Source organism: Curcuma longa, chromosome 7, assembly GCF_044706935.1.
Source record: "Curcuma longa cultivar G26 ecotype Majalengka, Jawa Barat chromosome 7, ITB_CL_G26_1.1, whole genome shotgun sequence".
Lineage (NCBI taxonomy): Eukaryota > Viridiplantae > Streptophyta > Magnoliopsida > Zingiberales > Zingiberaceae > Curcuma > Curcuma longa.
The window spans coordinates 9,120,027-9,143,576 of NC_133867.1; the positions used below are offsets into that span (position 1 = coordinate 9,120,027).

At 37.8% G+C, this 23,550-nt stretch overlaps 4 protein-coding genes across 4 annotated transcripts; 2 read left to right on the forward strand and 2 right to left on the reverse strand.

Moving 5' to 3' along the window:
- Nucleotides 1–842: 842 nt before the first annotated feature.
- On the forward strand, nucleotides 843–1,661 carry LOC141831627 (nuclear transcription factor Y subunit B-1-like). The gene has a single exon (XM_074719021.1). The coding sequence runs from the start codon at nucleotides 1,067–1,069 to the stop codon at nucleotides 1,541–1,543; it is 477 nt and encodes a 158-aa protein (XP_074575122.1). The 5' UTR covers nucleotides 843–1,066; the 3' UTR covers nucleotides 1,544–1,661.
- A 2,418-nt stretch (nucleotides 1,662–4,079) lies between these two features.
- On the reverse strand, nucleotides 4,080–7,233 carry LOC141832381 (receptor-like protein EIX2). Its single transcript, XM_074719882.1, has one exon. It carries the CDS (start codon nucleotides 7,120–7,122, stop codon nucleotides 4,195–4,197), a length of 2,928 nt encoding a protein of 975 aa, XP_074575983.1. The 5' UTR covers nucleotides 7,123–7,233; the 3' UTR covers nucleotides 4,080–4,194.
- Nucleotides 7,234–11,288: 4,055 nt separating this feature from the next.
- On the forward strand, nucleotides 11,289–16,079 carry LOC141831416 (protein TORNADO 1). The gene is made up of 3 exons (XM_074718774.1): nucleotides 11,289–12,798; nucleotides 12,945–14,182; nucleotides 14,691–16,079. The coding sequence occupies exons 1-3, from the start codon at nucleotides 11,289–11,291 to the stop codon at nucleotides 16,077–16,079; spliced, it is 4,137 nt and encodes a 1,378-aa protein (XP_074574875.1).
- Nucleotides 16,080–16,560: 481 nt separating this feature from the next.
- LOC141832404 (putative protein phosphatase 2C 55) lies at nucleotides 16,561–21,942 on the reverse strand. The gene is made up of 5 exons (XM_074719909.1): nucleotides 21,769–21,942; nucleotides 20,699–21,465; nucleotides 18,559–18,883; nucleotides 17,468–17,617; nucleotides 16,561–17,048 (listed from the first exon to the last, which is right to left on the reverse strand). The coding sequence occupies exons 2-5, from the start codon at nucleotides 21,364–21,366 to the stop codon at nucleotides 16,755–16,757; spliced, it is 1,437 nt and encodes a 478-aa protein (XP_074576010.1). The 5' UTR covers nucleotides 21,367–21,465; nucleotides 21,769–21,942; the 3' UTR covers nucleotides 16,561–16,754.
- Nucleotides 21,943–23,550: the final 1,608 nt, after the last annotated feature.

Consider the following 23,550-nt stretch of genomic DNA (forward strand, 5'->3'; position numbering starts at 1 on the left):
GGTCCACTCCATCGAACGGCCATGATTATCTTTCAGCACCCGATCGACGGTCGATAAGGCCCTTCGATGTCGTCTGTCACATAGCGAAATCAACGTCTCTCTTCGTTCCACGGATCTATTACATATCCCAGCTCAATATTTGCACATTACCACCCCAGAATTTAAATATTATATAAATCTTTGCACGAATTTGGAATGTAAATAAAGAAAATGTTCATGATTAACTTTGATTTTGGTTTGGGAAAAGATGATTTTTATTCATTCATCGCATATATATATATATATATATAAGGTCAAATAAATAAATAAATTTAACTAAATTATTAAATTAAATTAATAGTTTATTTGTTAATATTCATCCATAAGTAAAGTTTTTAAATTATATTTATCTATAAACTTTTTATTAAACTTATAAATAAATTTTTTATAATAAACAAATAACCTTATAATATTAAAGTCACTTATCAATCAAATAAATTTTAGAATATAAACATTTTAATTAATCAAATAAATTCAAATTAAGAGCTTAATTACATCTAAAGAGTCAAGCTTAAGTTAAATTTGAATAAATGCAATCTAAAATAAATAAGTCAAGTTTAAATAGTTATTTTAATAGTTTGATTAATTTTAGACTCAAATTAATTTAACTTATTATTTTTTAAAATAACCTTGGACAATACAATACTTAGCTCGGTGTCGCTCATTTACAACCCTACACTTAATGTGAGTAAGTGCAAAAGTTGTCTTCAAATTATGAAATAATTAAATTATAGGACTAAAGTGAAATTTTCTGTAATATAATGCCTCCGATCTCTTCCTCACTCTGTCCTCTTGTACACAGACGGCTGCTGTGGTGGAGGTGGCATGGCGGTGGAAGAATCCACCACGACGGCCGGCGATCAGATCAAATCCATATAAATTTGATCCCTTCCACGAATTCCTAGCTCATCGACCTTTATAAAACCTCCTTTTCCTCTCTCGATTCCTTTAAATTAATCCTGTACGTTCTTGATCGTTGAAGGATCAGCTCGATCAGTGCTACTATACGTCCTCTGTAACTACTCGCATGGCGGATTCCGACAACGAGTCCGGCGGAAAGGTCGGCGGTGCGGCAGGGAGGGAGCAGGACCGGTTCCTGCCGATCGCGAACGTGAGCCGGATCATGAAGAAGGCGCTGCCGGCGAACGCGAAGGTCTCCAAGGAGGCGAAGGAGACGGTGCAGGAGTGCGTGTCGGAGTTCATCAGCTTCGTCACCGGAGAGGCCTCCGACAAGTGCCAGCGCGAGAAGCGCAAGACCGTCAACGGCGACGACCTCCTCTGGGCCATGGCCACCCTCGGCTTCGACGACTACGTCGAACCCCTCAAGACCTACCTCCAGCGATTCCGCGAGACGGAAGTCGACAAAGCAGCAGTCGGCGCCTCCATGGCTTCCTCCTCCTCCTCAGGAAACGACTTCGGCGGCGGCCGCCAGGTGTACGGTCCGGTGGCACCGTTCCATCCAATGGGAAGCACTAGCGAAGGTGGAAGACACGGCAGAATATGATCGATGATGTCTGTAATTGTGTTTCATTAATGAATATTTAATCCTTAATCTTCGGACTAATGCACTGTTGGTTACTTAACTCTTTAAATTTTAATTAAGTTGAAGTAATTTTTATTTATTATTCGAGCGATATTAACTAAAATTATTTACTTTTTTTTTAATAAAAAAAATTGTCCATGTCCAATTTTAATTGTCAAAATCATATCATGTCGCGCATTAATTCTATAAATGCGACCCAACAAAAATCTGCAGCACATGTGCTCCCCATCTCATCTACGTGATTAAGGAGCAAATGGAAGGCTTAATCTGCTTTCTGCTTCCACTCGTGATTAGTCCTGTGCTGTAACATTCATAATTACACCTAATTAATTAATTAATTAATAACTGTTGCTTTTGCTCGAAGTATACATGATTATACAAGCAATTAATTAATTAATTAATCAACCAGAAAAAAAATCTAGAAAATTATTAATTAAATTAACCAGAATTTTGGCGTAATTAATAAAATTATTACCGTATACTCTTACAAAGTAGAATAAATCGAGAAGCAAAGTTGTATGCTTCTGTTTGCTAGAATTGGCAAAGCTACTTCTCCATGTCGTAAACTTTTGTGCTTTTTATTATATAGATTTCTCTCGACTACTGCTTTTACTATTTTATTATATAGATTTGTCTCTACTACTAGACTAGATTGTTAAAATTAAAACTAATATATATATATATATATATATATATATATTCAAAATTGACATATTTGGGTCAGGAAAATCAAGATTTAATCCGAATGAAGACCACATATTAGACATAAAGCTTGACTCCAAGGTTGACTAGTTCATCAGTCTTATATCAAATTCGACGCTCAAACTCCCTCCCTACCCTAGCCATGTGGTCAAGCCGCCAACTTGGCTCCTCGCCCGAGTAAACCATGGGGAGGACCCAACACCTAACTCGAAATTCAACTCAGCTCAAGACCCAACACCTTACTCGAACACCAACACTTGACCTTTCTCAAAGTCCATCTCTAGCTCAGCACTATACTCCGATCCTAGGTTGCTCGAACTCCACCTACCCAGTGCCCTACTTAGCACTCAATTGACTCTTCTCCCTTCATTTCCTCATCCAGCTTGTCAGACAATCGCCGTCAGAAGGACACGTGCGATGATATGATATTTAGGGAAGCTCACCTGCCCCATTAATATAGCATGATTTATGATTGCGCAGTTTGATATCGTCTTAGGCGTGAGTGATGAGACCCTTCACTAGTGGTGGTGACGATGAGATATTTTCCTTATCAACAATGGGACATCTTCTCTAACAGAACATCTCCACTGATGGGATATTCTTCTTGCCAACTATGGGACATCTTCTGACAGGACATCTCCCCTGATGAGATATTCTCCTTATCACATATGGACATCTTCTTTTCTGATAATTCTATATAGTGACTCCGCCTCTTGCAGGTGCAGATACACGAAGATAGCCAAAAACATGTTCTCTTCTCCATTTTTGTACCTTTTTTGGATTACGGTCTGACTTAAGCGTCAGAGTGGTTGAGTCAGGGCACCTCTGGCCTCCGTTCTCACTTTCTTCCTTCTCCTTGTAGCTCGGCACTTAGAGGTATGTTAGAGTTCGGTGTTCTCTTCTTAGCTAGTCGTAGGTACCGCTTTAGTCAATCAACATACAAGTCAGGTGTCCGACAACTCATTCGGAGACAATCTCAAACAGGAACTATATATACATTACTGAAACTTTCAATAGGTGTAAAGATTTTCTGAAGTGCACGTACACACACACACACAAAGAAAAACTAAAATGAGAAAAGGTTGATCAGCTATCTTCCCTATCAACATTCTCTAATGCGAAGAATTCTCACATCTAACTAATCTAACACGAACTTGCAATCTGTAGGATCGAAACAGTTCATGATTTAACTTTAGAGTTTTGCAGTCGAAGTTATTCTGAACAGGACAATGCTTCTACAGGTTGCCAATTACTGAGATTTCAGTTTTACTTGGGGTAAAAAATGCTATTGCAGAAATGGGAAAAAGTTCTCTCTTGTCGATCACCTTGTTCATTCCTGAAAAGAGATTTGAGTTGTTCATCGAATGTTGTTGATATAAGTGCTTCTGAAACAAAATAAATCAAATTGATGTGTTCATGAAAACACCAAAATATGCAGTCTTTGTGTATGGAAGGAAAAATTGAGAGGCAACTTATGAAAGATGATGTTGCTTTGTGATTCTCTATCTTGAAAAATCTTGAGGTGAAAGGAAGCCTTATGCCTTCTATCATTCAAATCTGAATCTATAATTTTCAGATCCTTAAAGAGCTACTTGATATGTTAATTGCTTGTAAAACGGTTGGAGGCCTTCAAGAATCCCTTAGAACTCTTCTTCTTCTTCTTCTTCCTCCATCAGCATGTTGATTGAGCTTGCTTTAAGAAGGAGAAGAGTTAATAATAGAGGAAACTTTTTACTTCTCTCCAAGTTTTATCAACTATAAACTCAAAACAAAGCAAAAATACACAGACAAATAACCAAATTGAAACTCGAAGCTTTTTATTACAATAGAGGAGCATAGTGAACAATATCAAATTCAGGAGAAGAGACAATGTCTTACAAAACAGAAACTTGCACAAAGCTACAACACAACTAAGCGACACCTTGTTTTCTGTTCAACACCTTCCTTTTGATCGATCTGAAGTTTAAGACGACTGAAACATACACACGATCAAAAAAGCCATCCACAGCACGGAAATATGAATGCCTGGAAGCCTCGCTGAACAAGAGGACCCCCCAGACTACCCAGAATCCAAGGACAAATCCTAGCACCACGCTGATATACATCCAAATCGCATCATGATTGTGCGTCTCGATCTTATTCTTGTAAGCTTCCCCATCAGTTACTACCTTGTCACAGGAGTTGTTTAAAGGAAAGCCGCAAAGAAACGGGTTTCCCATGAATGCAGATGGATCAGTGAAGGTATTCAGTTGGTTTCCTGATGGAATCCTCCCTGTCAGGTTGTTGCAAGACACATTGAAGTGGCTCAGAAAGGTCAAATTGGACAATGCTGGTGGAATGGAACCTGAGAGCTGGTTTCTCGACAGGTCTAAAGACTCCAGCTCGATTAGCTGACTGAACTTGTGAGTGATCTCTCCGGTAAGATGATTTCCTGACAAATTCAAGTTCCATAAGCCTAAAAGAGACGTGATTTGTTCAGGAATTTGGCCGGAGAGGTTGTTATCTGAAAGGTCCAAGGTTGTCATTATTGAAAGCAGTTCGCCATAGAAGCTCTCTCGGTTTTTAGTTACCAACAAAATGGTCTCCTTGTAGGATCCAACATTGACGATCTTCCCCAGTCTCTTAGGCGATATTCTGATGGAGCTGAAGTTGCCAAAGGTTGGAGGTATAGTTCCTAAGAAACTATTGTGTGATAAATCCAATATCTGAAGAGAAGAGAGGTTGGACAGCTGAGGTGGAATATGACCATGGAACCTATTCGATCGAAGGCTGAGAACCTTGAGATTTGGCAGTTCATGTCCAATCGAGGAAGGAATACCTCCTGTGAACTCATTGCTTCCAAGATCAAGTGTTATGAGTTCTGTCAAGTTCTTCATGGAGATGGGTAGATTCCCATTCATGTTGTTGTGATCCAAGTGCAAAGACAGCAGACCTTTTATGGAACAAACTGTGCTAGGTAGCACTCCGGTGAGCTCGTTGCTCGACATGTCGAAAACTCGCAATTCTGTTAGATTTTCCCAGCAATTAGGCAACTCTTTCGAGAGATGATTTCTCGAGAGGTCAACAGCACGCAATTTTATCATTCTGCACATAGATGAGGGGACTGGACCCTCAACATTGTTCATTGAAAGAGAGAAATAGGACAAACTCTGCATGGTTGTGCCTATGATTTCAGGTATTGGACCTGAAAAGGAATTGTTCGACAGATCCAAGATCTCCAAATTCGAAGGAAAAAGAGGCACAGGGCCCTCAAAGGAATTGGAGCTCAAGTCAATGGAAGACGGCAAAGTGAGGTTAAGTTGGAGTAAGTTTGGAACCATACCTCTTAAATCATTGTGTGATAGATCCAAATTCCCAAAGTTAGATGATAAATTCCAGAACCAGTGTGGCACAGCATCTGAAATCCCTGTGTACGATAAGTCGAGCGAAGAATAATTAACCTGGGTCTTCAACCATGTGGGAAACAGAGGTCCCAGTTTGCAAGAACTCAGAAGAATAGTCTCCAACTGAAAAGGAGCAACCCAGTCTGATCTCACTTTCACAGCTAAAGAAGTAGATCTCAGGTCCAATTTCCTCAACTTTGTCATGTTAGCAAAATGCTTTTCAGATACCACACCCTCCAAAGAGTTGGTTCGAAGAACCAATGAAACAAGGCTCGAAAGGCCACCGAGGCTCTCTGGGACATTGCCCTTCAGTTGGTTATCCGAGAGCATTAAGTTCTGGAGGGAGGAGAGCCGACCAAGAGAAGTTGGCACTGGACCTGAGAATGAGTTTGAGTAGAGGAAAAGAGACTCCAAATTCTTGAATTCTCCTAGCCATTCCGGCAAACTGCCATTCAATTGGTTGCCACCGAGGTCCAGAATCCTCAAACTCTTCCTGATGCATCCACTAAAAATCCCTTCAAATTGGTTTAAGTCGCCGGTAATGTTCATCCAGGATAAAGAAAGTACTTGTAGCTGGCAGAGCTCCTCTAATCTCACTGAAGGGTCACCACGAATGGCATGATTAAAGGAAAGGTCGACTTCTTTCAGAAAGGCCTTATTCTGGATAGCATCTGGAAAAGGAATAGCAAAGTAGTTTCCTTCGAGGTAGAGAAATTCCAAGCTAGTCAAATTGAGAAACCACCCAGGAAGAGTAGAATTGAAATAGGTATAGGACAGATCAAGTGTGGTAAGAGAAGTAAAGTTGAGATGAGGAAGAGAGAGGGGGATATCTGGAATGGTGCACTGAGATAAAAACAGTTTGACGAGGGAAGGGAGCTTGTTCAGTGCTTGCAGCCATTTTACCCCTCTCTCGAAGCTAATCAAGCTCAAGTCGAGTTGCTGCAAGGAGGTAAGCCTCGAAAGCCACCGCGAGTCGTCAAGGAGCAATGAGTTGGACGAGAGATCAAGGATGCGTAAGTTGGACAGATTCCCAAGTTGGTGAGGGATCGGTCCTTTGAGATACAAATTAGAGAGATTAAGGTACCTCAAGTTATGAAATGAATGCATGAACACAGGAAGGGGACCTTCAAAGCCATTAGAACTGAGATCTAAGTAGGTGAGGTGCTCAAGGGCGGCTAAGGAAGGACTGATCTCACCTTCCAATCCGATGCTTCGGAGGCTCAGGTGGATAACGTGCCCAGCGGAGTCATCGCATCCTACTCCTCGCCATGAGCAGCAGTCCTTGCCGACCCAAGAGGACAACTCGCCTGCAGGGTCCTCAGTGATTCCTCTTTTGAACTTCAAGAGCGACTGCCTCTCTGTGTCACGGCAGCAACTGAACTCTCTAGCTTGGAAGAGCAGGAAGAAGAGAGCAAAGAAAATTGGCATGGATTCAGGAACTCTGATGACATACATGATGTTCAAGGAAGGAGTGACAATACCAGGAATAACAGAGGAATAATTTAGTAGATTGCTTCAGTGTGTACATGGAGAATCTAAGTAGACTCGGAGGGTCTAGTCTTTTGCATCAGCTACCCTACTGTCATTGCTTTAATGTGTACATGGACTTGCGGGATTAATCTTGGTGCTGATGTAGTGATGTTGAAAGTGATGACACAGAAGTTATAAGCTTGATTAGAACATGCATCCATCAAAATTAATATTTAAATGATATTACAATCCTCCATATGAAATCTCGAGTAACGTGCACGGTTGTTCAAGCTGACGGATATTCCACGCGGACAATTTTTCCTGGACGTGTCTAATGGACTGAAAGAAGTGCCTGTGACACGGTCAAGAAACATATTACAGCAGGAGAAGGAATGATCAGGACAAAGTACAAACAACGCATGAAACTTTAAAACAAAGAGCATTTTATCCAAAAAAAAGAAAAACGTAATCCATATTTAGTATTTATTAAAACGCAGCCATATAATTATTTTTACTAAAAGATAACGTTTCTCGAAGGACTTCATTTTATTTTAGAAAACGAAGTTCTCCGCTCGTCTTGGTCGACGTCCAAAAGGACGAGCATGCATGCAGATTCCGTTTGCGAGGTCTTGAACAATAAGAAATCTAGGAAAAATACTCCGTTTGTGGTAATTCAAGAATAATTATTACAAAAACGGAATCTAGGAAAATTCGGAGTCTATTTCAAACGGAATCTAGGAAAATTCGGAATCTATGAAAATTCGCAGTCTATTTCTTTTTGGATAAAAATTTAAAAACATGTTTTTGAACTCCGAATGTATAAGATGAGATGAATACTCAAATGATGAATAGAATCGATGAATTCGATGATTGATCGATGAAATTTTCAGCATCTGGAAGGATATATTTATACCAAGTGAAGAGGTTAAATATTTTTTGGGTGAGTGGATGTGACCTTTGAGTAGGATCGATCCTAAAAAGAGGTTCTTGAATTTGAATTTTTGTAATTATTACAAAAATAGAATCTAAGAAAATTCGGAGTCTATTTCTTGAATTTTTGTAATAATTAATGTCTTCTTTGGAATCTATTTTTCTGAAAATAATTGTCAATTTTATTATTCCATGCTTGTGGACTTGCTTGAACCCATAAAGAGTTTTTTGAAGTCGATACACTATATTTTCTTGACTTGTAATTGAATATCCTTGTGGTTGATGAACATATACTTCTTCTTCGATTTCTCCATTAAAAAAAGCAGATTTAACATCTAGTTGATATATCAGCAACTTGAGTTAAGTAGCAAGAACCATAAATGTATGAATAGTTTTCATGTGAACAATCGGTGCAAATGTCTTCTCGAAGTCGTTTCAGGTTGTTGAGCATAACCTTTAGCAACAATGAGAGCTTTATGCTTTGGAATAGAGAGTCATCTTCGTTGTGCTTAGTCTTGAAGACCCATTTTAAGTCGATAATGTCTTTAGACAGTGACTTTTTAATGAGTTACCAAGTGTTATTTTTTTTCAATCATCTTTATTTCTTCGTTTATAACTTATACACAAACTTCTTCTCCAACAACATTCTCATAATTTTAGGGCTCATGATCACTAATAGCAAAAGCAACATCACATGCTTCATATATTTTTTGTAATGAATGAGTCTTTCTTGTTGATGAGTCAGTTGTTTTCAAAATCAATTGATCATGACTTGATGATGAAAAATTTGAAGTTTCTTGATTTAGAGAAATTAAATGAGTAACTTCATTGTCTTGAGAAGGTGTTGATGTAAATTCAACGGACGAGAAAGAGTTGCATGTGAATCCAACTCTTTGTCTCCCCATTCCCATGCATTTCCTTCATAAAAAATAATTACACCTCTTGAAATTATCAACTGTCGAGTATTGGGATTACACAATCTGTAGTTTTTAGAATAATCACTATGGCCAATGAAGATGTATTTCTCTCTGTTTCCATCAAACTTTTCTCTATTCCAAGGATGAATATAATAATAAGCCAAAGAACCAAAGATCTTAAGTTTGGTTTTCGTTGGAACCATGTTTCATAGGGCGTCATGTGTTGGACATTCTTTGTTGGAGATCAATTCAAAAGATATACTACTATATTAACATCTTCTGCCCAATAGGTGTTTGGCAAACCTTTGGCTTTCAAATGCTTCGAGCCATCTCCACAATACTGCGATTTTTTTGCTTTGCAATGTCATTTTGTTAAGGACTTTGTCTCGAACAGTAAGTTGTCTTGTTATGTCCTTTTCTTTTCAATAGTTCTAGAATATCTTTGAAATAAATTTTCCTTCTTGATATGTTCTCAAGTCTTTAATGACCCACCACTTTCTCTTTCAACATAAGTCATAAATTGAAAAAATTTAGAGAAAACTTCATATTTCTTCTCAAGAAAATATACCGACATCATCCTTGACTAATTATTAACAAATAAAAAAATATCTTCTATTATTCAAGGAATAAATTTTGATTGAACCATAAATTTCGGCATGCAATAATTCTAGTGAAGTTGTAGCTCTCCATGAGAATTTAGAAAATGACATTTTATGAATTTTTTCATAAACACATTTTTCACAAACTCTTCCTCTTAAGTTAATAGAGAGAGTAGCCCAATAGTCATAGCCTTTGTATTAAACAATTTAAACCTCTTATAATTTATAAGTCCATGCCTCATATGCCAAAGCATTGAATCATTTATGACTTCAGATGTTAAAATCAGATTTTCTTTATGAGATATATACATTAAGAACACTCTATTTAATCTCATCGGTACTATAGTTATTGTTTGATCCTTTTTCCTTATTAATAATTTTACATTTATCCTTATCAAATGTGAGCATATAACCATTTCTACTAGTTGACCTATATTCAATAAATTTTGAGATAATTCAAGAATATAAAACACATCTTTGATAAGTTTAGAAGTACCTCCCTTTGTTTCATGATGATATCACCTTTGCCTTCCGCCTTCACATACTTTTCATCTCCAAGCTTCTTTGGATTTAAATGAATCATCCAGATAGACAAAACTGGACTTTATACTTATCATATGACGACTACACCCACTATTGAGGTACCATGTATCTCGATCTTCTTGTGTACTCTTGCAAGAGTAAAATAATTGTTCTGAGGATTCATGATATTCAGTGTAGTTGGTTTGATTTTTCTGTTTCTTCAGGCAATTGATGTAAAGATGGTCAAAGTCTTCATAATTATTACATTATCTAAACCAACAATCTTTGCTTTCACAGTTGCTCATTTTGCATATGTGGCATCTTCTGAAATCTTTATTGTTAAACCAATTTTTCTTCCAATCTTTGCCTTTGGATTCACCTATTGAAGTAGAATTTCGATATTGATATTTTTGTCATCTCGATCGATCTTCATTCTTTCTTTCTGTCACATTCATTTTAAATTGGAAAGCCTGTTCTAATGGTTCCTCTATACATCTAGTCATTCTATTCTCATGAGTTTAAAGGGAACTCATTAGTTCATCCATAGTGAGTATAAATAAATTTTTAGATTCCTCAATGATAGTAACAACATATTGAAATTTTTATGATAAAATCCTTAAAATTTTATCAACTATTTTCTTTGCTTTAACAGTATCACCACAACTTCTAATCAAGTTAATTATCTCTGTAATTTTTAAAAAACAATCATGTAAGCTTTTCAATTTCTTTGATGGACAAATTATCTCTGCAATTTGATGGCAGTAATTTTCTCTAAACTTTGAAATTCTTTGTTCAGAACTTCTCAAACATCCTTACCTTTTTTTATGCCGCGACGCGAAGAGAGCAGCGACGAGACTGCGTCGTTCGTTCAATCGCCAGTTTGTAAGCAGATTTTTCAACCAGCATTCAACTTTTTTTCACCTTTGTTATCCGATTCCTTCCTCGCCCATAAGAGCAAGTTTAAAAAAGAAGCAAGAATCTGCTTTCTTTTGTTCTTTTTCTTTCGGCATCGCTAGGCCACGCCAGATCAATCTCTTTTGGAGAAGTCCAAAAGAGGCGTCTTTAAGAACAAGACGTGAGATAGAGTTGAACTCAAGAAAGGTATATAATCTAGCTTGAGCCGTTTAGATCTTCCTTATTTACTTCATATCCATCGAAGATTTCACTTGGTCCACAGGAATCAATGTCAATCAGCACAAGCACCAGCAATCTCCATGCAGCTCTGCATACAATCAGGTCAGCTAACACCACCCTGCAGAATGTTTCCTTCTACCAATCTACGACCAGTTCAAGCACTTCCCTACTGACAGAGAGCTCATTGAGCATCAACATCTCCACAGACAGAGAAGGTGTGCAGTTTTTCTGTGCGATATTGGACGAGATGATTTCCCAAGGAGGTAATCTGAAGAACCTCATGAACTTGTCGTTTCATGGTGTACAGTGGGAGCAAAGGCAACTGCAAAGCTTGTGTTCATTTCTCGCCACCAACTCGAGCATCAAACACCTTGAACTCGAGAGATGCATGTTTGAGAAAGAAGGTTTGCGAGAACTATCAGGTGTGTTCGATAGGAATGGAGGAATTAAAGCAGCTGTGTTCTCGGAGTGTCATATCGAATCGACTGGTGCAAGGTTTCTCTCCTTGGCATTGGCAAAAAATGACACACTGGAAGAACTACAGATATGGGAGGACTCAGTCGGTTCGAAGGGAGCTGAAGACCTTGCAAGAATGATTGAGGTGAATCCAACACTCAAGTTGCTGATTGTGTTTGACAAGGAATCTTTTACAGCAACACCACTGATCTCTGCAATACTAGCAAGGAATCGAAATCTGGAGGTTCACATATGGAGTAGAGATAATAGTGACAGGAGCTCCAAAGTAGTCGAGTTCACCCCTGAAAGCAACACCCTCAGGATCTATAAGCTCAATGCTTCAGGTTCCCAGAGAGTGGCCTGTGCATTGGCATGGAACACCACTGTTAGGACCTTAGACATGACGGGAATCAAGCTGAAAACAAGGTGGGCTAGGGAATTCAGAGTATCCCTAGAACAAAACCAAACCCTCAAGGATGTCAAGTTATCGAGAGCTTGCCTTCGAGACAAGGCAGTTGTTTACATAGCTGCTGGGCTTTTTGTGAACCAGAAGTTAGAAAATTTGCAGCTAGATCAGAATTGGTTTACTGGAGTTGGGGTGGATCACTTGCTGTGTCCATTAAGCAGATTCTCTCCAGTGCAAAAGCAAGCAAATACCACTCTGAAGTCATTGATTTTGGGGGGTGGGAAAACAAAAATAGGGAAAGATGGTCTGATAGCAATACTGAGAATGTTGGAGACAAACCAGACAGTAACTCGATTTAGTATCAGTGGTGACTCGAGTATGAAGCCAGATGATATCATAAAAATCTTCAGGGCCTTGGAAAGGAATGCAACTTTACAGTGCATATCGTTGGAGGGATGTGTAGGTGTTCAAGGGGATATGGTGTTGCAGACCATCATGCAAACCTTGCAGACTAACCCATGGATCGAAGAAATTGATCTTGCTAGAACTCCTCTGCAAATTTCTGGAAAGACAGACAAGATTTACGAGAAGCTAGGACAGAATGGTAGCATTGTGCCAGAGGATGACTTTGGTACTGATTTACCACTTACTTCACCCAGGTGCTGCAGAATTTTCTTCTGTGGGCAAGAATATGCAGGTATGATGACTTATCAGACCAGCTTTCTGTTCTTATGAGCAGAATTACTAGTTTCATGCTAACCAATTTTTGTTAACTGATAGAGTAACTTCAGATTGGTGGCATGAGTATCATTTCTCACATTTCAACTACTTGTATTGATACAGGAAAAAGCACTCTGTGTAACTCCATTTTCCACAGCATGAACACAAAGTTGCCTTATGCAGATCATATGAGAACTCTGGTGATTTCTGTCGAGCAGATTATGCGAAGAGCCGATGTCAAGATAAAGATTGTATATGATGGTGACATAAAAATCTCAATCTGGAATTTTGGTGGCCAACATGAAAATTTTGAGCTACATGACCTCATTTTTCCAAGCTATGGAAGCCCATCTTTCTTCCTGATAGTATCTAGTTTGTTTCGAAATCATCCAAGCAAAGAACTGAAGAGCCCTGATGAGATTGAAGATGATATCCTGTATTGGATCAAGTTCATAGTTTCTAACTCTAGAAGAGGATCATCACAGTCGATGCTCCCGTATGTCTCTATAGTTCTCACTCACTGGGATAGAGTTTCCCCACAATCCAATGTCCTGCAGACAACTGCAATTTCCATCCAAAGGCTCAGGGAGAGATTCCAAGGTTTTGTTGATATCTATCCTACAGTTTTTATGGTGGATGCAAGATCATCGATGTCTGTAAGTAAACTTGCACGGCATTTGCGAAAAACTAGTGAAACCATTCTCCAAAGAGTTCCCCAAGTTTTTGAGTTGTGCAATGAAATGGCAAAAATCTTATCTGAGTGGAGGTCTGAAAACACAAACAAACCAGTAATGAAATGGAAGGAATTTTGTGAGTTGTGCCAGCTTAAGGTCTCGCCACTAAGATTACGGTCAAGGTTCAACAATGTTGATAGGTTGGAAAAGCGAAGGTGTGCAGTTGCAAATTCTTTGCACCTCATTGGGGAGGTGATCTTCTTTGAAGACCTCAGGCTTCTGATATTAGACTGTGAATGGTTTTGGGGTGAGGTTCTCAATTTGCTAGTGAGACTAGATGTATCAAAAGCCGAAAGGCGAGAGAAAGATGGTTTTATGAGTAGGAGAGAGTTGGAGAGGATAGTAAGAAGAACAATGCAAAATCAGAATTCTTGGATGGGCGCAAATGTCTTCGATAACTTGGAAGCTAATGATCTGATAAAGATAATGCTAAAGCTAGAACTATGCTATGAAAAAGATCCTGGTAATTCAGAAGCTCTTCTTTTAATACCATCACTTCTTACAGAAGGAAGAGGAGGGCTACAAAAATGGCAAGTAAACACAAGTGAATGTGTTTATGTTGGAAGGAAAATGGAATGTGATCATTCACACATGTTTCTAACAAAAGGTTTCTTTCCAAGACTACAGGTATATGAGTTTTACACCCTTGTTGTGTCTTTACATATACATTCTTCATGAAGTTTAAAATATTGAATGATAAAAGCAATGAAGAGAGAGAGCAATAGATAATCGAATTGCTAAAAGGGAAATCATGCTTAGTAACCTAAACATAACATAATGCAGACTAATAATCTGACAATTTGGAAGTTAAATTCAAATGCATCATGTATGACAGTTCTATAGTTAGCTTTCCTAGTATGTTTCATTTAAAACAATCATGAGATGAGTAACATAGAATGACAGGTTTGGTTTGGAATTCATGATTGAAAACTCCTAATCTTGTTTGTCATCCTAATGTTTTTACTCATTATTAAGCAAAAACAAAAGGCTTTTGAATCATGATGGTGGTTTATGTAAATCTCTTTGGTGGATGCATCATTCTATTTGCTCTAAGCTTTAATACAAGATCTGGAAACTTGTGTTGGGATTTTGAGCTTGGTATTATTATTATTATTATATAAAAATTCTGAATCAGGTGCACCTTTATAACAAATTACTGACTTTGAAGATCCAACAAGGGGCAGTTTACAGCCTAGAGAAAAACCTCATTGACATTTTCATCAATGGAGTTCACATTCAGGTTGAAGCTGGTGGTCAACTGAGTTCTTATATTGATGTCATTGCTTGTTCTACAAAGAGCATTACTGAGACTCTGAGACTTTTTCACCAGTTCATAATCCCTGCGATCCAAAGCATAGCCCCCAGCATCACTTTCACTGAGAAAATAATAAGACCAGACTGCGTCGAGCATCGAGTTCCATCTAGATTGAGAACTACTCAGTGTGTACCTCTTCAACAGATAAAACAGGCTTTACTGTCAATGCCCGCAGATAGCATGTATGATTACCAGCACACTTGGAGTTCAGTTGTAAGCGATACCAAAATAATCTTACAGTCAGGTTCTGATTATGCAAGAGACCTACTTTCTGATGAGGATTTCCGAGAAGTGCTACATCGAAGGTACTATGACCTGCATCATGTTGCTGCTGAGCTCGCTGTGCCAACTGATAACTCACAGGAATCTCCAAAAGTAGATGCAAATGAAACTCAATACACAGTCGAACCTTCTTTAACTGGCATCGCAAAGGGTGTAGAAGTAGTCCTGCAGAGACTCAAAATTCTTGAACAAGAGATTCAGGATCTGAAGCAAGAGATTCAAGGACTCAGATACTATGAACACCAGATCCTAATTGAACTTCGCAAAAAAGTAGACTATATCATCAACTTCAACATCGAAATGGAGGAAAGAAAGGTGCCACGGTTGTTCTATTTTGTACAAATGCAGAACAATGCCAGAAGACTCATCACTGGTCTGGTTCCTGGAATGACCGCGCTTCGCCTACATATGTTGTGTGAGTATCGGAGAGAAATGCATGTTGTGGATGATCAAATAGGGTGTGAACTAATGCAACTGGACAACCAAGCAATCAAGAGCCTGCTACCTTACATGGCTGGCCTGATGAAGCTCTTGACTTTTGCTCTCAAGATAGGAGTTAGTGTTGTGGCAGGCATGGGGCATATGATACCTGATTTGGCTAGGGAATTCGCACACTTGATGGATTCCTCGCTTGTATATGGGACAGCAGCCATGGCGGCCGGAGGGGTCTTCGGCTATGTGGTGACCGGACAAGCTGGAAGAAGATTCAGAAACAGGAGTGGAGAAAGGAATGTTGCACAAGAGGTGGTAGGTGCTGAGCAGTGGCTAGTAGACTTCCTGAAATCTCAAAAGATCACAACTGGGAAGGACATAGCTGAGAGGTTTGGATTATGGAGGGTGAGGTACAGGGACAGTGGAAGCATTGCATGGATTTGCAGAAAACACATGATACTGAGAAAATATGAAATAGCAGAAGTGCCAGTTTGAGAATTGGCACACAGACAGAATTAAGGATAAAAATACTATTAGTTTCTTGTTTGTGTTTATTAGATGGTTAAATTTTTCTCTCCTCTTTACTCTCTTCCAAGTAAACAGGAAAACTTGAAGTTATATACATATTCTACTTCTACCTGTTTTCATTCAAGTAAAAGCAATAGTTGTATAGGCAAGTAAACTGAACATGAGGAAGAATAAAGGTAAAAACCTCTAAGTACCTTGGAGAGCCCTCCTTGCTGCTTGCCCATCATCTATCGATTCCACGTTGCGCCAGCCATTGTGACGGATGATAGCTAGCACGAAACAAGATTTAGCTCGATGATTATAGTTACGTGGTTCCTTGCCAAAGCTCCAGAATGAAGAGTTTGTATGTATCACACTAGATTGTTATAGTTCCTTTTCAACTAGGGGCTATGTGAATGAAACAATTAGATAAAACTCAAGTCTTAAGTAATTGTTTCACCAATGACTCTGTACAACGACTAGTTTCATTATTCAAAATCTTCAACTTGTAAGAACATAACAATGCAACCAAAGGTCTATGGCACATTTTTTGCCATGGAGTTGAAGGATCCAGATCGACTTAGAAAAGAAACTAAGAAAAAAATGTTTAGACTCCCATACCAGGAGCCTCCTGTACAATTTGCAAGTAGAAATTGTCTGAAGTTAAACATCAGATGCAGTGATATAGGAAACGACCACAGTAATGTCATCGAGTTTGCCACCGTAGTAGCGATATCCAGCATCCTGAGCAGCTGCTGAGAAGGGAGTTTGCCGGTTCCTATCTTGCGCCCTCTGCCGTGCAAGCGCAGCGATCTTCTGAGCAGTAACCTGAGGACCAAGGCTAGCTCTGGTGGCCTGGATGACAATTGCAGTGATTTCATTGTTGTACAAGTTATCGAACAAGCCATCAGTTCCAGCAATGACTATGTCGCCTGGTGCAACAGGCAAATTGAATACCTGATCAATTGCAAACCAAAGAAGAGTTAGTTCTTGATTGGAGTTACTATGTCTAGAACTCAGTACGACTGCACTAATAAGTAATGCAGCTTAAGAACCTTCTTTGCAAACAAAAAGAAATCCATTGATGGTGCCAAATATTCTAGTACCAATATGAAGATTATCTGGCAACTCACTTCAGAATCTAGCCAGTGTGTTACCATAATATTGAGACATGATACGATAGTTTAAGACCAGAAAACAATTTCACATCTCTTGCATTTGATATCCAAGGTGGCGCTTTTGTGATGTTAACTAAGAAAACAAGAAGATCGAAACACTTTGATACTAAGTGCTCAGTAACTAACTTTAATCACCCCAGAGCCCAGTAAATAGCTGTAATATCAAGAGGTAATGACAGAACAAGTATCAGAACTTACCTGTGCAGAGCTAGGGAGGTCACTGCCATTGCCACTTTCAAGCTGATAAGTAAAATTGAAATCATGCTGTTGTACAGGTGACCTGAAGAGCGTGGATCCATCTCTCACAACAATGAATCCACTGTCCCCTAGATTGAGAGCATGGATGCCCTGTAAATGAAAAACAGAAGATTCATAAAAATAATAATCAATAAAAACAAAAAAATAAATTTTTTTTAAAAAAAAATGTGTAGGTGAGCAATAATCTCCATTAAGGAGGAAAAAGTTTCACCATTTTATAATTCTGTATAGCAGAAGCAAAACGTAAATGCCATGCAATGCAAACATTTAGGTGCAGCTTATTTTAAAGGTTATTATACAGAAGAATGAAAACTGTATGCTAACATGAAATATCTAGAGGTAGTAACAAAGGATGATGCCATTCTATCTAGCATTGAAACACCACCAGATCCATTGAAATAAATATATTGAGACTGAAATTTTACAGATTGGATGTTTACAAAAGAACAATGCAGAATGCAGAGTGAATATACAGCATACTCTGTACGATGTTGTATGTTCATTATTCTACTATGGACAGGCTTATTAGAACAACTCCAGAGGCTAATAATAGCTTATCATCTATTGATCCTATTACGTATCATAGTGATGCAGCAAGAGAGGCAATAATCTCACACATCCTAATTAGCTCTCTGTTCTTCATTCAAATAATTGGTTGCTGCAGCTTTTTTTCCCTTCTCTCTCTCTTAGAGGCAAGGCCAAGCAAGAGAGGAAGGACCGGGAATTCCCTCTTGCAATCTGCAAATGGATAAAGGGGTCCAGCTAGCTAATGATAGGAAATGTATATGACAAAGATGCTGAGAAAATACAAAAGGTTATGGGAACCAAAGAGTTATAGACAGTCTACAATAACCATGATACCATCCCAAAGATTATGTTGAACACTACAAGGTAGATGTAATACCATTTTTCTTTAATAAACTATCTCAGGTTTATGTGGAAAAATTGCACAACAAAAACAATTTTTTTTAAAAAAAAAAGAGTTTACATGCTACATTAGCGATATCCAAAGCAATAAAAAGGAAAAAGACCTGGGCAGTGAGTGCTATAATGCATGCCGTGGATGAACCCCTAGCTGTTGTTATTGAGTAAGCTTTTTCAAGAACTCTTAAGGGATCAATGGAACCTTTTGGCTCCTCCCGAATTGCATTTGCTGAATTGGACATGAGTTCTCTAGCATATTGTCCTGAATCAACACCAAGATCAGCCCATCCACCAACTCCATCTGCCACACCAATGGCTTGCTCATTAGCACAAATAAAATGAGCATCCTCTCCTCCAGTATCTTCTTTGTCCGGGTGAGGTAAATAGCAAGATCCAGATAGCAGCTTCAAGAATTCATGATCTTGATTCTTTCTGTAAAGAAAGTAGTAGAATTTCAAGCAACATGCCTAGAAGACAGGCTGATGCAAACGAGAGACACAAACTTTACAAGGAATTTACATATTATAACTTGACACAAAGTTGAACTTCTAAATGACTTTAAGGAAATAAAGTAAACTGACTCCAGCAAAGTTTATATTTTAGAAATATAGAAGTATTGAATAACCGATGCAAACCAAACTGTTTAAGGTACAAAATGTTCATCTTGTCAAATTTCTCAGTCAACTTCTAGCAAATCACCACTTAATAGCTTCAAAGCATAAATACACCTTCCAAAGTAAGCAAACAATATAAGTAATAAATTTACCGATGTGTTTGCTTAATATACTTTCGGATCATTTATTTTATAGGACTAGTTGTAAACAAAAACTACATTTTAATTATTATAAACATGATCAAAATTAGGAGTTCAGACAATTTTTTAGAGGAATAAAACTTCTGACAATTACTCTCACCAATGCAATGTCAATATCCACATCAACAAGTTGTTTAGTAATATCATTTGGGTTCGATTACAACAGAAATACAGATCACATCAAGTTTTAAACAAGATACTAGATAATGATTCAAGGATAAGATCCCACTCCATACCCTTGATCAATTTTTTTTACAAATTACTAAGCACACATGATCACTTGTGTGTTTTTATACATCCTATGAATATGGTAACCTTTGCTCTGTTGGCCTAGGTTCTCCATGGCAGAACAGGTAAATTTGAGATTATGTAGAATTATACACAAAAAAATCTTTGTTGGTCTCTCACTCTTCAACTCTATTACTCTAATCCCTAGCAGCTCTTCCCCCAATAACTAGTTACTTTGGTGGGAAACTCCATCTATTCTGATTTGGATGGAAATCAATTACTAACTAAACATCACACCAAAAACCCTCACGCACTTTTTCCAGTCGCAAGTTGCAAAAGTTAGACTATTTAACAAAATAAAATTTAAGAAAACTAGTTAGAGGCAAGCATGACCCTAGATTATTAACAGTGGTCAAACCAAGAGGTAACGTAACAACAAGTTATCATTATATCATTCTGATTTGATGATTCTTAAGACTGCAGTGCGGAAAAAAAATAATAATGTAGCAGAGCTCAAATACAAGAGCAATTAGATGTAACTCCGAGAGATGATAAACAGGGGAAAATAAGTTAAGATGGTAGCAACAAGTTCAAAGACAACAAATAGATTATATAGTTAAAAAGCTAAATCTATTATAGTGGAAGGTACAAGGACAAAAGGAGACTAAAGAAAACATTAAATAATGCAATTAAAAATAATTTAATTAATTTGAATATTAATAGTAATAGTTATGCATAAAGCTCAATGGAGAGATAAAATTCATGGACAATCTCAAATAATTTAGAAAACCACAACTAGATGATGATGATCTGTTATGCTAAGTAAATTGAAATTTCATAATCCATTCCACAGTGAATCATACAGAATCAACCATGCATAAACTTCATATCCTTAAATAAGTCCAACTTTGGGTACTTGAATAATTCTTTGCTTAACAATAATCTCTCCATGTTTAATAAACACTTCTTGATTCACTAAAAATTTACTTGAGCAGCCATATTGATCTTATTTGCTCAGCGCCATGCCTCCTTGAATTTTTCTATATCAATTTCTTGTTAGAGACACAATTTAAAATAAATTGTAATGGTGAGCATCAGCAGCTGAGTAATACTTCAATATCAAAATAGGAACATATAAAATTAACTCATTTACTGGATATTCAAAAAAATAAAACAAAAGTAAAGAAATATGGCAAAAAACATACTGTTCAGAAGACACGACAGGATTCTGAATTTGCTCCTCCTGCACGGTTGCATCGAATGACAAATCCGGAGCTGCACCAGTTGAATATGGTGCTGAACATGAAACCAAGAAATCTTGACTCTTTGGTTCCACTGAAGAATTATATCTCCAGTTGATATCATGAGTATTTGACCAGAAACATTTGTAGGCCATATTGGAACCCCAAGGTTTTTGATTCCTTAAGCTCCCACAAGCTCTCCACGAGAAGTTGAGACCGTTATTGCAAGAACAGAGATTGACCCTCATCGTGCTGTTCAAGCTGAGTTTAGAACTTGAATTATCCTTTGTCATAGGGCGGGCGGCCAACCCAGATCCTCTCAAAAAAGCACTGCCGGAAGACATTATATTCCACCAAAAAGGAAACCTCCGCACAGGCTGTGAAATCTGATTAGTAAGATTCTGGGCGGCAACAGCAGGTGAAGAAAAGATCTGAAGTGGGCGGCGGTCACCACAGGCGTGGAGATCCCTAATGGATGACTTAGGCAGGAGATGGAAAGCGCAGCCAAGGGTGGAGAAGGGCTCAGAAAAGACAAAGCAGGTGTTACCGAACAAGAAGCTCCGCCCACGTCCACGTAGGAGTTCCGACGAGGTCTGCAGCCCTTTGTGCTTCGACAGGTAGGTCGATGGCATCTTATCCTGTCCTAGCCAAAGACAGAGCGGAACAACAAAGCAGGAAATCTCTCATAACCAGCGACTTCTAGTGGCCTAAAATTATGGTCGAATAGCTAGCTGTGGAAAGGAAAGATTGCAGCTTTGTAAGGCAAACAAAAATATTTCCCCCATTTAATTGGATAAAAGATACCATTTTTGAGACAGATTGCCAAGAACAATAGAAAACCAAAAAACATACTTTCCTCAAAATAAAAATATTGAAAACGAACAGACTCCATCTAGACATAGATTGCAGCTACACCAAAGAAAGGAAGATTTTTTTTATAAACAAGAAGCACCTTCTATCTAGGCAAAGGTTGGCCATTGACAACATCTAAATAAAAAAGGATAGAAACTTCAACAAATTCGAAAAATAAGCACCTGCGAACTTGACACCTTCCTTATCGCCTCCTGATCTCTCCCTGTATCCGAGGGAAGAGGGCAACGGAGAGAGAGAAGGCCACTTGGCCGCCTTTGTCCCGTGGCGTCGAGGGGATTTGAGGTGGAGGCGGCGCAATTGATGGAGCCAGAGGAATGGATTGCGAGACGAAATGATCGAATCAACGGCCACCTTTGACCTTCGAACACTGAGATCGCGTGTTGCTATTCAGTACCTTTCGTTCGGGAAACCCTAATTCCGTATCGGGCCCACATGAATGGAGTGGTACGAAGATCTTGTCCAATGGATTAGTTGGTAACTATCGGGTTTCAGTTCCGAGTAGCAATATCCTCCACTGGACTTATGAAATTAAAGGGATGTTTTTCTTCTATTTTTGGGCATTTATTAATTTAATAATGTTCACTCTTGGTATTTATCCATTCCTAAAGGTATTTATACAAATACTTAGACTAGAAGGTGGTATCTGTCATCCTACACTTCGATGATCATATATAAAAATATAAATTAATAAATTATAATTGACTATTATGAAGATGATATTATTTGATGTATTTATACAAATACAATTCTATTGAAATTGATTTTCTGTTGATTTACAATGTTTCATCTACAGTTGGTCACGACGGGAGGATATTATCTCAGCTTTATCGAGATTTAACCTTTATCCACTTTAACAAGTCTATTCTATCCCAACCAATTCTACTATGTCCGGAGGGTAATACAATGTTCCATCTTAAACCATTAAAAAAGTGATAAATTTATATAATTATTATTATGTTGATTTATTTTATGATATTATAGATATACAAATTATATGGAGTTACTCTTATATAATTTGTTTGTGGGCATAAAATTCATTGTTGACTTTTGATAAGAAAAAATTTATACAATTAAGATTCCTTAAGATTTAATCCCATCGTATTTGATAATCAACTGAAATAATTATAAAATAATTATTTTATGGTGCTAGTGATTGTAAGATTTTATATATTTTTTATTTTATTAATTATATTATATTGTGCTTATATGGGTGTAAACGAACTGAATAATAATATCAAAATATTAATATTTAAGTACGAGTTTAAAAAATATACATGATATTCAAATTCTATTTGAAGCTCTAAAATATAAATAATTTTAGTTAAAGTTCTATTCAGAATCAAATTCAAGTTGGTTCGACTTGTTCAAATCCCGATTCGAGTAGAATTAAATTATAGTTCGAAATAACTTAAATTCGAGTTTGATTAGAATTATTCAAATTTTAATTTTAGCATATTAAATTAAAATTATGTAAAAAAACTAGAATTCAAATCGAGTTAAACTCGTGAGCTGCTCATGAACAATCAACAAAATATTATAAGTTATAATTCGACTCAAAAAAATTATCAAATATCAAATTTGACTCGAATTTAATAAATTCAAATACGAATCAAATATTTTTCGAACCAACTCAAAATATTCATGAACATATTTAATTCATTTGCATCCTAATTGCCTACACTAAACCACGATCCTAGCTCTCCCCCTTGTTTGCACTCATTAGAGACAATAGATGCTCCAAATCCCTCGGCCACCATGCCCTGGTCAGTCCCGCATTCACCGTGATTTACCTCTCCACAGATGGTCGGGGGGCCGATCGTGTGGGGCCGCTAGGTTGGCGGATTCCAACCTTTTGCAGCATTAGAGACAATAGATGCAAGTAACAATCTAGTCGATATATAGTTAATAGTGTTTGGATCTCAAATATGACATTAAAAATTATA